This window comes from Cajanus cajan, chromosome 11 (genome assembly GCF_000230855.2).
Source record: "Cajanus cajan strain Asha chromosome 11, NIPB_CcT2T_4, whole genome shotgun sequence".
In the NCBI taxonomy this organism is placed as follows: Eukaryota; Viridiplantae; Streptophyta; class Magnoliopsida; order Fabales; family Fabaceae; genus Cajanus; species Cajanus cajan.
The window spans coordinates 23,222,118-23,238,102 of NC_138527.1; the positions used below are offsets into that span (position 1 = coordinate 23,222,118).

Genomic DNA, 15,985 nt, shown 5'->3' on the forward strand with positions numbered 1-15,985 from the left:
TATCAGTTGCCTTTTTCTCTTCTAATTTGTGGGTACAAAATGAAACAAATCATTTTTTTCATTATATATAAAAATATATAAATAATAAAAGGAGACATTTTTCTCTTATTTTATTCTGTAATTCAAATAATTAAATAATTAACTCTTTTTATTCTACATTATTTCATCAAATATCATTTTATTCCATTTTATTCTTAACCATTAACATTGAAAATAATGGTTGATTTACTAGGAAATGCTTTTATATCAACCAATATTTTAAAAATTGATACAGAGTGATTGGTTAGACCAGAAATTAATAGTCTAGTTGATTCAAGTCTTTCTATTAAATTAGGTACATATGTCATTAATTTGATATAAATCGATATAATTTGACAAGTTTTCTAGATTAATCAAAAAAATAAATCAATTTTTTACATTTGAAATTTTTAGGGTTAGTATTGCATTTCACTGATATCTCTTATATATGATCTCTACAAATCCATACCACACTATTCAATAGTTAAGGGTGACAAAATGTAACGACCCGACAGGCCACTACACTCACAACCACAGCACACCGGAAACACTAGGTAAAATAGAACGAGTATATAAATATAGGATCTAGAATATAAATATATACGAATGTTCCAATCCAACTAGAGTTAGGGCGTACAATACAAACATTTCATCAAAAGTCACTATGCCAAGTGACTGAAAAACAAACAAAGCATCCTAAAGGATTCAACTCCACCTTCCAGCTACAGATACACCACCTATCCCTGCTCTGCTCCCATACATAGTATGATCATTGCAGTCCAACTACATGGAAACAACAAAAGGGTAGCTAGTATAAAAGAAATAACATATAGAAAATTTAAGAAATATAAATAACCACAACTATCAACACTTCATCAACATACATCCCATTGATTTTTCAACTTGGTCATCAATATTCATGTAATGCGTCGTCATGCATATCAACTCGGAGATCTCATACAACAACTCAGCCTTTCGACCTACAACAACTCAGCCTTGCGGCGTACAACAACTCAGCCTTTCGGCCTACAACAACTCAGCCTTGCGGCCTACAACAACCAATATCAACACACAACACAACACAACCGTACCGCTCAACATAGCAACTTACAATAATGTACAACTGATACAACTCAACTCGTCTCAACAACGTTAATCAATATTAGTCAACATATTCATGAAATAACACATCCAAAACAACCTTCAACATATCTTAATCACTCATTGTGAAGTGACAACCATTACTAATCATAGAATATCTGGAGTTATAATGCTCCTATCAGGCTCATCCTTATCTCATATTAAAGATAAGAAGATTTCCTATAACTCTTATGAAGACACCAAATCCTAATTCCTTCATCTACCATGTTAAAAAAAATGATAAAAACCGCAACAGCTATAAGGAATACTGGCAGCTTGACCCCTCTTCACTAAAACAGACATATATGGCGTTATAGCACTCCTATCATACTCATCCTTATCTCATATGAAAGATAAGAAGATGTTCTACAACTCTCATGAAGACACCGACTCCAAATTATTTCATCTACCTTGTGAAAAATTATAAAAACCGAAACAGTTATAACCAATGCTGGCAGCCTGACCTCTCTTCACTAAAACTGCCATATCTAGAGTTCTAGACCTCATTTTTGGGTGATTCCAACGCCATTGGAAAGCTAACATCCAGGGCTACAACTTTCATGAAGACCTCAAGACCAAATTCGGTCATCTAGGCCCACCGCTGCAGCGCTCAATCCAGCGCTTTAGCTGTAACTCTCTGCCAGCTCATTTTCTCCTGGGCTTCCTTTTTCGTTTCAGCACCAAGTGCAGAAATTCTACACTTCCATGGCTTCCCTTTTTATTTTTCAGCTAAAATCCATCAATGTTTACCCTCAAAACATGATCTACCAACCACATACAATCCAAAAACATCAACAATTACAATATACATGCATCAATCATCAAAAACCCCAAATTTTCATCAAGCACCACCATCAATCCACAAAAATCAGCCATCAAGTGAGTTTCTAACTCACTTCTAAACAATCAGCATAAACAACTAACTTCCCTTACCTTGGCTCAAAAACTCCAAGCTCCGGGAAGACGAGTATGGAAGGGAAGAAGAGGAAGAGAACTCCGCACACGGTATGCTACCCTTAGCTTCCAGCTTGCAAAGAAGGGTCTTCAAAATCACTCACGGATTTAGCTAGAAAAAGAGATTTGAATAAGGTTAAGAATTGAGAGAAAAGAAAGATCAACCACTATGTGCCCAAAAGAGAAAACAAGTGAGAGTGGGTGAGGGTCCGGGGAAGAAGAAAAAAAAAACAAACATCATGGGTCTCACACAAAACATGTCAATCTAACCCATTTTGAATCACTCAAGCTTGCAAAAAAGGGGACAATGTAGGTTGGCCTGCTTACTAAAAGTGAGAATGATATTTTTATGTGAGAATTAGAACTATCACTCTTAATCATCAAATTAAAATAAATAGTCATGATCAAAACACTCATTAAAATATATCTTGATTTCTCACTTATAAGGTTAACCATTCAAATTTCTCTTACTCACACTCCCACCATCGTCACCACAACCACCACTAATATATTTTAATGAGCAATTGAAATTGTGAAAGATTAATTTGATAGTAAGAGATTGTAATATATTTTAATCACAATCATATATTTTAATTTGACGATTGAGAAAGATAATTCTCATTCTCATAAAATTGTCAATCTCATTATATATACCCCTTTTATACATACATACATACACACACATATCTCTCTCTCTCTCTCTCTATATATATATATATATATATTACATATATTTTAAGTTGTGGATGCAAAATTTTCATATATAAATCAGTAGTTTAGTTATATACTACATGTTCAAAAAAATATTTTTAGATGATTAATATTTTAAAAAAAATTTATCACTCTAATAAATCACTCATAATGGTTAGAAGAATGAAAGAAGAGTGATTAGAGAACAATAGAGTAATAGAAAATAAAAAGTGAAGGAAGAAGGGGTGAGTGGAGAAAATGATTTTTGGATGTAAAATTTATTTTAATAAAAAGATAATAAATTAAAAGAAATTCAAGAAATTAAAAAAAAATGAAAAGAGAGACGTAAAATGAGATAGATATAACATTTACCTATTTTTATATTAAAAGCAAGCTAGTAATAAAATTTAATAAAAAAATTATCCAACACATTAAAATTATTTCAACACAATCACTAACACCGAAAAAATTAACATTTTCCTTTATTAGCAAACACCAATAAACTTTTTGATTTTGTAAGTTGGAAAAAGTCACATATAAACACATACCGATATACCGCTCCAAATCAAAGTCAGTCACTAATAATTTTATTGATTAGAAAAAGGAGTCATAAGATTAAATGAGTTTTGTCTTTCCCAACCAAATACTCTTCATACATACAACTAGAGAATCAAACCATTGTCATCATTCTTAAGAACTCATTTATCATATTAAAATTATTAATAGAGCAATAATAAGGTACGAAATTTATAAATCAATAACTATTACATCCATCCTTATATATAAGAAAGAATCTTTCAATTAATTCCTACTCATTAAGAAAACTGTGTTAATTTAGTTAAGGAAAGAATCTTTCAATTAATTCACACTCATTAAGAAAACTGTGTTAACTTAAGTTTATATCAATTGTATTATTATTTTTTTTTCAAAATTACTCTTAAATTATAAAGGACAAAGCAATAACCCATCGAATTTGAATTTTAATAGATGGAATGATTAAACTTACAACATAATATCAATATCACTATTACTTATGATCCTCAATGGAAAGATCCACTATGATAACACTTAAACTTGAGAAATGACATTTAGGGCTATTTGATCGGCTTTGTTTAAGTTTGCTTTCAGAATTACATCATCAATTTCGTTGGCGGCCACGTGTCAACTTCTCGCTCTCTGATCTTTGCTTCTGCAACCTTTATTGGTGATCGAATCTAACATGATGAAGATGATAACATATGAACGATCGAACAAAATGACCTAACAATTAGACGATAGGTGCAAACACTTGTCTGAAAAACAAACTTCCAAAATTGAAAGATTTTGAATGAAATAAGTTGCTGACTGGCAAACAATTGATTTTCAATCAAGTTTTTAAAATGGAAAGCAGAAAAAGTGAATCAAACACCGTTAATAATTTGTAGTAAAGGTTTGCAAAATAGTCAAAGTGCATGTTAAGCTTTCACCGTTTTCCTATACGGATAGTTATACCAAAATTTGGCAACATTTACTCAATTTCGAATGAACGGCAATTACATGTTTCTTGAGTCCCGTTTTCTCCAGGAAAGGGAAAGGATAATTGTTACTAAGATTAAATATATCCTTAATCCCTAAACTTTTATCAATTTTCCAATTTCTATTTTTAACCTTTGAACAAATTTTTAAAATCCTTGAACTTTTTTTCACGTTAATATTTTGATCCTTGACATCAAATTTTTTTATGTAAAAAAAATGTCAATGACTAAACCCAAATAAAATTTAATAAGAGACTTAAAAATATATATAATCCTTATTACCGAGGGAGGGAAATAGGGGAATCCTTACGGAAACCAAAACATATAAGGGTTAACTCTACCCTATATTATGATCCTAGGGATATATGCAAATGCAAGAGAAGGGACAACGAAAGCTAGTTAAGATTTTAAAACCTGCAAAGAATAAACTCGAGACTGCATTTAAGTTTTCCAACAGGAAAAGCAGGATCCAAGCCAATTGACATTCTTATGCACCATTATTCTACCAACTGATGTTCCTTCCTCTTTCTTTTCTTTTTTTTTTTTTTTTTTTTTTTTTTGAATAGATGACAATTTGAATACAAACAAAAGATTTGGAGAATTAACGATGGACAAACAAAGAAAAAGCAAAACTGATAACTGATACATACAAAACACGTCGAATAAATAGAATCAATAGACATACAAGGGGGAACAAAGCAGGTGAAAGAAAACACCTTTCAAAACTGCAGACAGATTTCCCCAACCTGAACATGGGAAAATATTGATTTCCAACCATCTTTGTTTCACTCTGGTAATTATCAACCCATCCTTGAGACGGCACTCGCTGATTTCACACTAAATTCTCATCTCTTCAGTACCATTTGAATGACATTTCGTTGAGAATGAGTCAAGTTCTGCAGTGCAAGACAATACATTTCACAAGTTAACATTTGTGGGTGTGTTAAAAGATGAACTTAATGATGAACATATTATATGATAACCTCGCAAATGTGATCCAAGAGCTCTCTGTCTGACTGAGAAAAGCTAACAAAGAAATCAACCAGGTAATTTGCCAGATTTATCTGTCAGTTACAACCATACTTGTTAATAAATACACATGCAAGTTGGTGCATCACATTGAACAAACAAAACAGACTCCAGAGCACAGACCTGATTGAGAGGATCGGCAACACTTAAAAGGTCATCTTCATACTGATCAACTTGATCCTTGTAATTTAGAAGCAAATTCAACAAAATAAAATAGAATAGATTATAATTTCAAAATAAAAGAGATATAATTGAATAATACAGAAAATAAGAGAGGTGAAAACTACTATAAGTCGAACAAACCTCGTTAAATACTTTTGCCATTGCTTCAAGATGTTCATACGTGGCTTTTCCCGAAGATGTAGACATTGAATAAAAAAATTCTTTATCATTTTCAACACCATCTGCTTGAACTTCTTCCCAGTCACTATCCTGAATAAACAGTTTATATAAGGTAGTGAGCTTACTCATTAGTGTATAATTATACACATCAATATGCGTCAAATTACCTCATCATCAGCGGCCGAAACTTGTTCTCGTATTTCAGATAATGCATCTGCCAATAAAGCTACTATCTGCAAGAAATTAAAAAAGAAAAAACAAACTAGGTTTATCTACAATATCTAAAAAAATTCAACTTTTACACATTTTCTCCTACAGATAACCGATAAATTTTAATTGGATGGTAACACAGTAGCATTGTTGCAATTCATCCTAGACATTCTGTCAAAACTGCACTTTGGGTTCCAAAAAAGCAATCATTTTCTGATATAACAAGTGCTAAAGAAGTAATATGAAACCATTCATGTATTTTGACCAACTAACAAGATGTTGGGATAGTTGACCATATCTTTTGAGATGAAGTAGGTGGAGAAGGGGAGGACGGACTGGAGGGAGCAAAGAAGGAAGACGAAGAAGTGGAGACACTAGGAGAAGTTAAAATAAGAATGGTTGCACTGATCAGAGAGGGGAATGAAGTGGTGAAAGAAATTGGAAGAAAAATATCAGTATAGGGAACCTGTATTTATTAAAAATGACATCCTTAGAAACATATTTGACTAGTAGAAGGAAGACGTGTGTATTTGAGAAGGCCCAAAATGTAAATCCAGCCCAAATAGATATAGAAAATTTGGCAAATATTACACTAGAAGAAAGAAAAATATCGTAAAGGAACTTGAGCAAGGCCTCTCGGGAGAGCATGGGCACTCCATAACTGCCTAGAATCTTAATTCCCTTCTGTATTTTCATCTATAGTTTTCTTACCATCAGTTCTTGTATCACTTTGGCAAAGGTCTGAAACTATCTATAATACAGGGAATATTCAGTATTGTTTTCGATATAATTTTGGGTACCTAATAGTATCCCTAGTGTTTAGCGGCGTATCCTAAAAATATAAATTTGTGACTTGATTCAGGTTGATGATTAAATAACTTGATGAAAGGTACTTCAAAATTTAAAGTGGGAAGCCTGATGATAAGAAAGACACTTGTGGGAAATGCATCATCCCAATATTTGTAGGAAGTGAGGTTTGAGCTAGGAGTCTTTCCATTCAATAATTCCATTTTTATGATGGGTATGTAAACAAATGAGCCTATGAATATGACAACGAACTGTCTGAGATATTTTGAAAAAGATCTAAACTCACCACCCCAATCAGTTTGAACAGCTTTGATATAAGTGTTAAATTGTTTTCAATCAGAGATTAAAATTGTTGAAAAATGCTAAGAGCTTAAGAGATTTTTGTTTTAAAAGGAAAATCCATGTAAACCTAGTACAAGCATCTACAGAAGTAGAGGTAAAGAAAACCATGATTAGAAGTTATTGATGCAGTCACTAAAAACAAGTTCAAGAGGATTACTACAAATGGCGTTGGAGATATGATGGCAATCTATGTGCCTTTCCTAGAAAAGAAGCAGCAAAAAATTCATTAACATTTTTACTCGTTGTACAGACGTTAAAAAGTTAAGAACAATTTTCTGAATGTTGGCACAAGGATGACCTAAGTGAGTCCCTAAGAGAGTAGGATGCATCAGAAACATAAGTAATATTTCAGTAGGATTGGTTATACCTGTGCAAAACTATAAGTGTTACTAGTATTGTCTTGTGATGTAATGTGCTTCAATAGAGAAAGAAACTAATACAGGCCATCTGAGCCCTTGAGGAGAACCTCATTGTTGTCCTATAATTTCACCAGCCATGAAAAGGGTAAAATTAAAATAAATAAATAAAATAAATTATCCCTTGCAAACTAACTCACACTAGCAATGGAAGGAACATAAGTTGCATTTTTTAGGGAGACTGTAACTTGATCAGGACCTTAAAACAGGATATTGTTTGATGTTTTGACTACTTGATGTAACATGATGGGATGCCCCCAATCAGGGTACCAAACAAACAAACATAATTTAAGGCATGGGTGCTGGTGAAGCAGACAATGGAGCAAGTAGTGGCTGCATACACAATCTGTAATACTGTTGGGCCAGGGTGAGTGGATTTGTTGTGGATTCCACTAAGTTTGGGCTTGAGAACCATATACAGAGACTAAATGGCTGTTGGGGATAGTAATTAGGTTCAAATCGATGATTACAGACAGATGCATCATGACCAAATTTGTTACAAAATTAACAATGAACCTGATTCTGGCCACCACAACCACCAAGGCTATAGGACCTAATCTTTCTCTGCAACCAACACAATGGCCAGAGGTCAGTGTAATTGTAATCTAGCTGGGAATCATTAGATAATGTTGTGTAGGATTTGCTTGAGGCTGCACTGAAACACTTGAATTTTGTGGTCCAGCCTCAGTTATATTGCTAGAGACAAGATTCTTGCAAAACTTCTCAAGATAGGCTTCATGTGCAAGGAGTGATTCAACTTTATCAATGATTAAAGGATCAAATTTACTGCTAACTAGGGAAATAGTTAACTCCTTTATCAGGTAGGCTCTCAATAATGACATCATGGTGTTATTTGGGAAAAAGAGTGTCACCAATAGCCGTGAGTGCATCAACAAGGGCCTGCATTCAAAGAAGGTATTCAGAGATGGAGTGACTTTCAATTTCATGCTCCTAAGTTCTGTTCTCAATTGCCATGCCTTGGCATTGGTGTGCAAATGAAAGGACAAGTGAATCTTTTCCTTAAAGTTCACAATAACTTTTGCAACCAAGAACCTGAGTTATCATTTCACGAGCAATTGAGAATTGAAGCCATGAGAGTAGCAATTGATCTTTCTTCTCCCATGCAAGAAATTCGTCTGAAATATGGCCTGCATCATGGTCTTCCCCAGAGAGGATTTTTGCAGTATCACAGGATTAACAGGGTTATGAAGCTAATAACCTTGATAATAGGTTTGAGTTCTTGACACCATTAAAAAAAATAGTTCTTGGTGTCAAGCTTTTAAAAAATCGCGTGCAAGAATGTTACATGTGAAGAGAATGAAGACACCATTGATGACGACTTGTAGGTGGACGGAAAGGTTTGCAACAGTGAAGCATAGATAGGGGTGGGAGAAAAATAGTAACTCATTGGGATTCAAACCCTGCTCTGGGTACCATGTAGATTTTCAGATAGAGACATGTAACTGAATCAAACAAAAACTGAATAAATTCATTACAGACAAAAGAAGTGTTTACAATGGTGATTACTCATCTATTTACAACAGTGTCAGCTAACTAACTGGACCCAAAATACTAAAACATTACCGAAGCCCAAAGAAGAAAAACAGCAAGTGGTATTTTTAAAACAGCTATATCTCTCTAATACTATGTCATAAGATAAGGCTCAAATAAGTTGTAAATAAGGTTTCCATATACACTAATAGAGTTTGATTCTTGCCACCCCCATTACTCTACTAAAATGTTGAATTTCAGCATGTGTTTCCACAATATTCACATTTCAAGTCCCAAGGGCTCATAATCATATGAGGGCTTGTGATATATCATAAAAGGAATTACCTTTGTAGGAAGTGGCAACATTACCCATTGATCCGGAGCTGATTTAGCTTTTGATCTTGTGGTTATTCCCATGCCAGACTTCATGAGACAAATAAGTTTAAGAAATCAGTTAGTATCCCCTCCCACGTCCCCCCTCAAAAAAACAAAAAGAGTGAAGAACAAATAAATAAATAAAATAACAGTAATACCTTAATCAGATGGCCCTGGACATGTGTTTTTGCCAGTTGATTATGCCTACTGGTTAGCAACAAGGCCAGGGCACTTGTAGTGACTTTGATTTGATAGGCCCCCTGTATCTCCCCTACAACCAGATATCACATGGAAAAACATTTACTTGATCTTGCTTGTGCACATAGCATCCCTAATTTATCATTCTCATGTTTGGCAAAGAGCTAAAAGTAACATAAACATGATTTTCCAGAAAAAGGATCAGCTATTCACACACATAGTGACAAATAAATAGGTGTGCGGAAGGGGAGTAAATATATTCAGATCTATTAATAATTTTTAAAATTGAGTATAAGCATTTTGTGAAACGAGAAATTTATTGTGCAGAGGAAACCCTTGGATTACAGATCTCTCTCCTATTTGTGTATTTTCCGTTTAATTCAATAAAATCCTTTTTTCTTTTCCCATTTCTATTCTTGGTTAAACCCTCTGGCATAACTAATAGTAGTGATCCTTAAACACTATTGGGAATTTGGATTTGACCCTTAACAGCTGAGTCAAAACTAACAACAGTTTCAACCATTCATGCATGAAAACTCAATAGCGATTACAAAAAAATATAAGTTAAAGAAACATACTTCAGTGCTATGGACAAACTATGTTGTGACAAGTTCAAAATTTGAAAAATAGAACATCTAAAAAAAAAAATACATACTACTGATACTGGGATACCTTAGCAATTATAATAGTGTAAGGACACTCACCTTGCTGCCTAGTCCATTCTGACATCACATAAGCAAAGGAATTATCATATCCTTCCACAGGAATTGAGATCAGCAAATCAATAAAGTGTCCAGCATTAACACTCATGTGTACCTGAATTTTAAGTATTATTTTGAAAAATTATCCCTACAGAAAAAGTGAAAGGGGGCAGGTTTCTTGCGAAACATAATGAAATACAAAATCAGAAGCTAGTGATAACTTGACATGAACCAGAAGTTAAGCCATTAAAGGATACCATAAAACACATGCTCTTACTAGCAACGAATAATAATTGACATAAGGGAAACACCAAAACTGGGAGAAATAGAAACATGAAACAGAGAAACATACAAGCAATTTGAAGATTATAAAAAAAAAAAAGTAGTTTTGCCATTAACCATTACCATCAAAAATTGACAGCAGAATCATTAAAAATCAATTTGAAAAATTGGCTACATTACCAGTCTGGCAAAAACAACCAGCAATGAGCTTTTCAAGGCATCAATTTGAGCAGATTGCATACGTCTGACAAGAGCAACAACCAAGTCTCGTATATGTACTGCCATCTGTGATGGTAAATGCAAAATAAGTTGAAGAATGTAACTCCCAACAAAGAGAGACCCAGAGCTTTCCAAATTGGGGTCTAGTAGTCTGTTCCAAATTTACAAGAAATCATGCAACAATTAGAAACTTGAAAAGATAACATCAGATACACCTGCACATGCACAAATAAGCAGAAAAAAGAAAATAAAATAAAACAATAAGATTTATCCAACCCGTAACTTATATATTGGTTTGGCTACTGCACTTAATGTCAATTGATTTTAAGATGAAACCTAATAGTATATAGTGCATCACTCATATTCAAGCAATCAAAGATATGAAGTTCACAAGGGCAAGAACACAAGATGGGGCCATAGAAGATTTTTTGATAACTATAGAACTGCATCAAGGGTCAAGTTTGAGTCACTATGTTTTTTACATTGGTATTGGATGTGCTCACTAAGCATATCCAAGAGTCAGTGTCACAATGCATGTTTTTGGCGGATGATAGAGTCCAAGTTAGAGAGTCAACAGAGAAGCAAATGATAAGTTAGATATATAAAGACAAGCTTTAGAAGTTCAAGTCTTTCATTTCAGCAAAAGATGGAGTATATGGAATGTAAATATTGTGAGATAATGATCCCAAACTTAGATGTGAATCTTGGAGACCATACCATACATATAGGTGGAGTTGTCAAATGAGCTGGTCTAGTGCCCAGCCTTGCCTACACAGGCCAATGCTTGTAAGTGGATTGGCCCAACTTGGCTTGGATTTCTCATGGGACATTTTTTTAAACAGTTCTAGCCCATTTTCCTGTTGGACCAAACCAAATTGTCCCATTTTTATTTCATTTAAATTTTATTAAAGAATAAAAAAATATTAATCCAAACAAGACTGTCAGGTTTCGGGCTTAAAAATTATTGGCCCAACTTCGTAATACTGTTGTTTATATACCTATGTGATATGTTGTTTGATTTTACATAGTTGTTTAAGGGAGATCTAAGGAAGAGAGAACTCTAGAGTCAAGTTGTGAAACCTTAGTTTAAGAATATGTTGAAGTTGGTCAAGACAGGGTCAAGGAATAAATAGGAAAATGAAAAGTGGAACATCATGAATTTCATTTTTTGAGATTTCTAGAGAGATAAAATAGACAGAAGATCTTTGGGAACCAGGAAGATCCAAGAGCTTCTAGTCTTGTCCCTGAAGTAGAAATCAGGCTCAGGTAGCTGATAAAGGATCAGTGGAGCTCAAATCTGAGGTGGGAAAGCTGGTTTAGAGGGTTTTTGGAAATGTTTGTTTGCAGCCTGGTGCAATGGTTTGCTTATTCCAATACCATTGTTGGGTCTCAAGTTCAAGACATGACATGCCCTCATCCAAAAAAAAAGGTTTCAGGAAATTCCATTTTCCTTCCGATTCTTGCTTCTAGGAGGTAATGTGAGGTAAGGAAAGTTTAATTTTATGTTGTTTGTGTGTCAAGATCACTGATTTGAAGTTGAAAACGCAGCATTTATTGAGATTTATGATGTTTATATGGTGTTTGCGGGTTTTGGTAAGGGTCCTGCCTGTTGAGGGAGAGTTTATGCTCAAAATGTAGTTGTATGTGCTCTTTTTATGCAGTTTTGAAGTGGGTGCATTGTAATGTTGGTTTTGGCTCAAAAAGAAAATGGTTTGGAACCCAAAAACCCCGAAATACATGACTGTTCTGGGTATCTTTGCTCAGTGAGCCTTTACAGGCTCAAGGCCAAAAAGGAGAAAGGTGGATTTTCCCTCGGCGAGATTGGTCTCACTCCGCAAAAGTTGTGAGCATAATCATGTTGAAATACATGTTTTATGAATGTTGTTTTGGAGGAGAAAATGTTAGCTTCAGTTAAAAAAGCAAGTTGAAAAATGTTTTAAAGTTTTAAGATCTCATTGTGTGGATCTAAGATATGGTGTTATACGTCCAAAGTTGAAAAACCTTCAGCAAGAAAGTTCTCTTCTAAAGTGAAAGTTCTTCTAAAGTTGTCTCCTCTTAAGTTTTTATTGAAAACAAACAGTATGGAGGAAGCCAATTCAAACTTGGCCTAAGTAGCTATGAGTTGGCACAAAACCAAGGATTCATGATAGTAACCTAGGGCTGGAAGCGGGTGTGGTATTTAGAGGATATGCAACAGACTAATACCATTTAGGACTTGATTTATGTATGTCAATGTTATGATAGGCTCACACCCAAGTTGTACTATACTTAATTGATGGAGGCCCATGGGCAAAGCCCAACTATTAGGGCCATGGCCAAGAGGATGCATGAAGAGTGGGCCAGTGCTAAAGAAAAGCCCATAGTTCTTTTTAGTTGGGCTATACTCTAAAGTCCATGTAGTGTAGGTTTGGGCCCAATGGGCTTGTATTTTGTTTTGGGCCTTGTATTTTGGCCAAGTAGTTTAGGAATTTCATTTCAATATAATTTGGAATTTAGGTTAAAGAGGAGTTTCATGTGCATCTCAATTTAAATGTCATTAGCATCACATTTAGAGAGCATTTCGGCCATGTGCTTTCACGCACATGGAGTGACCGAAATTCACTCCCAAATGCATGCTAAATAACATTCAAATTGAGTAGCACATGGGGGGTGACCGGTTTGGCACCAAAATTTGAATTTAAACATTCAAATTTTGGCGCCTAAGGTTTAATTAACCATACCATGGTTTAAATTAAACCTTAGGTTAGCCAAACTTCCCTAGCACACTTCCTTAGCCTATATATTTCATTTGGACGTGTAATTTGGCACTTTGGCAATTGAATGAGAAAATTCTTCTTCTTAGAATCCTTTTCTCTAAACCGAAGTCACCAAAGGAGAGTACTATCTCCAATTCACCTTGAGCTATCCTCTTTGTAGTTCTAGGTGAGATCACTTCTTCTACTCAAGGAGCTTAGTTCTCCTTGTTCTTCATCGGCGCCTCAACTTGGCCGAAACTCCTCCTTGAACAATTCTTCAAGGACATCCAAGAAGAGACGTTAAAGGTTCCATGGAGTTGGCATCAATCAAGACTCCATCAAGTGGTATCAAGAGCTCGGTTTCTTCCTAAGATGAGTCACTAATTCTTTGAGTGATCTATCTTCTTGTCTACACCAATTCGCTTTTCATGTCTTGAGTTTGTGCTACCTAGATCTAATTTTTGTTCATCTTATTGATAGATCTAGTTTTCATTTCCGGAAAAATTCTATATGGTTCATAACTTGTTCTTATGGATCATGAAATTCAAAAATGCTTTAGGTTCATGTGCTTGTGCGTTTTCATTTTATTTGAGTCTTCTTAAATTTTGATTTCAATCGGTCATATGAACAATCTTTGAGTCTTTGATTTTTGAATCTATCCGGTTTTGTCAATAGAAGTCATGTTTAGTCATTTTACTTGTCAATAACTCTTGTTAAGCTTGCTTGCTCCGAATTTGTGTGAAGTATGATATACAATACTGTTTTGACCGATTGATATATACAAGCTTTGGTGCTTTTGATTTTAAATTTTTTGAGTTCATGAATCACCATTAGATCATTGGTAATTCTCCTTAGAGTTCAGATTCCATTATGTCATTTGGTTATCTACATTTTCTTTAAATTCCGGATGATAAATTCTCTTGATGTGAATGATAGTTGCTGAAACTTGAAGTTGAAATTTGAATTAGACTAGACTGTGGATCATGGAGTGGAATTGGAAAAACAAGAAAAGCATGACACATTTCATGTCATTTTAAAACAATTTGTGTTGCATTTGAAATTCAAATTACTTAAAGATTACCAATCCGGTGCCTAGGCTAGATATAAGACCGAGACTCGCATTTGATTTTCAAAGAAGAAAAAAAAGGCAACTCCTAAGCATTGCAAAAAAAGTATTAAAAAAAAGAGAAGCAAAGAAAAGTATAAGAAAATTTTAGTTAAAAAAAAAAAAAAAAAAAAAAGCCAAATAGGAGTTTAAAATTTCTTTGATGCATTCGATCTTTTGTCTAAATTTTCTGGAAAATTTGAGCAACTATTGAAAGCAATTGACATTGTGATTCCTTGTTTTGATTTGTCATTCTTCTCTAGAACCATTCCTAAGAAAATCTTTTGAGTGCTTGCCATCTCTAAATTACCTTTCATTCTAGTTTGTGTCATTGATTGGCTTTCTTGAGTATCAACTTCTCTTGGTTTGTTCTTAACACTTTTATTTCTCAATGCGGAACAATGTGTGGACTAAGCATCCTTGGTAGAAGCTAGTACTACAAGGGTCATCAAAAGGATACTAAGGAAGACTTGTGGAAGCATTCAAATTTGGTGATAGTTGAATAGGATTCTACAAAATAAATCAAACACCATCTTAAAACACTTGGAGCTGCTGCAACCAAAATTCTGGAGTGCTGATCAAGCTGGACCAATCTGGTTCAGCAAGGGGCATTTGAAAATTTTTGTAAAAAATCTGGAAAAACAGAGTTTAGAGACAGAATTAGAGACAGAAAATTTTCCATCACAAAAATTTTGTCACTAAATCCGTCTCTAACTCGGTGGCTAATTTCTTTAATTTTCAAAGCTACCTTTGATTCAATTCTGCATTTGTTTTTGATTCTTTTGCTGTAATTGATCATTTGGAGTGTCTTGGGAGTGTCTTAGGTACACGACCATCTCTCCATAGTACCTTATAGCTTGCGTTAGTCTTGGTGAAAGTGATCCTTGAAGGATTTTGGTACCTATCAAGCTTTCACCTTAGGAAACCGTCTAGTTAGCCTTTAAAATTCAGCAATTCACATTCCTAGTTGAATATTTGTTCGTCTAGATAATCCACAAGGCACAAGAAAAACAAAATTTTTCATAAATAAATTGTTTTGGTAAAGATTAACTACAAGGGGGATTAGTAACTTTTACCCAAAGAGACTTGGTTATTAAGTGGCTCTTAGTAGCTCTTAGTCTAAACCTTTCAAAATTTCTTTCCAAAATTCTTTTCTAAAAGAAAAACTTTTGCCTATAATGGAAGATTTTTCTCCTCATCAAAGTGATAGTGATGCAAGTGCTTACAAAGACTTTTCAAATTGAAATCACTAAAACTTTGGAGAGAGCAAGAAGCCAAACATGGTAGAGGAGGCTCAACTTGCAATCTTAGAGGAGGAAATCCGAATTTTAAAGCAAAAGGAAGAAAATTTACACATAAAGCACCGAAGTAGACATGGTAGTTCTGAATCCCATAGTTCAGCCTTACAGGTATCTAT

General features: G+C 34.2%; 1 protein-coding gene across 3 annotated transcripts in view; it reads right to left on the bottom strand.

The window, feature by feature from the left end:
- Positions 1-589: 589 nt before the first annotated feature.
- Positions 590-15,985, bottom strand: part of LOC109806067 (ARM repeat superfamily protein) — a 42,378-nt gene continuing 26,982 nt past the window's right edge. The window contains exons 25-35 of one of the 3 annotated variants that reach the window (XR_014430613.1): positions 10,690-10,879; positions 10,231-10,342; positions 9,487-9,599; positions 9,299-9,376; positions 5,855-5,920; positions 5,649-5,777; positions 5,469-5,525; positions 5,300-5,380; positions 5,033-5,212; positions 2,092-4,016; positions 590-766 (exon numbers count right to left, since the gene is read on the bottom strand). Coding sequence is in view for 1 of the 3 variants with exons in the window: in XM_020368416.3 (XP_020224005.1) it covers positions 5,162-5,212; positions 5,300-5,380; positions 5,469-5,525; positions 5,649-5,777; positions 5,855-5,920; positions 9,299-9,376; positions 9,487-9,599; positions 10,231-10,342; positions 10,690-10,879 (877 nt within the window). In the remaining 2 variants the exon portion in view is untranslated. Of the gene's footprint in view, positions 802-2,091; positions 4,017-4,721; positions 5,213-5,299; positions 5,381-5,468; positions 5,526-5,648; positions 5,778-5,854; positions 5,921-9,298; positions 9,377-9,486; positions 9,600-10,230; positions 10,343-10,689; positions 10,880-15,985 lie in introns of those variants that run through there. The other 2 variants (XR_014430612.1, XM_020368416.3) reach the window with 2 other exon arrangements.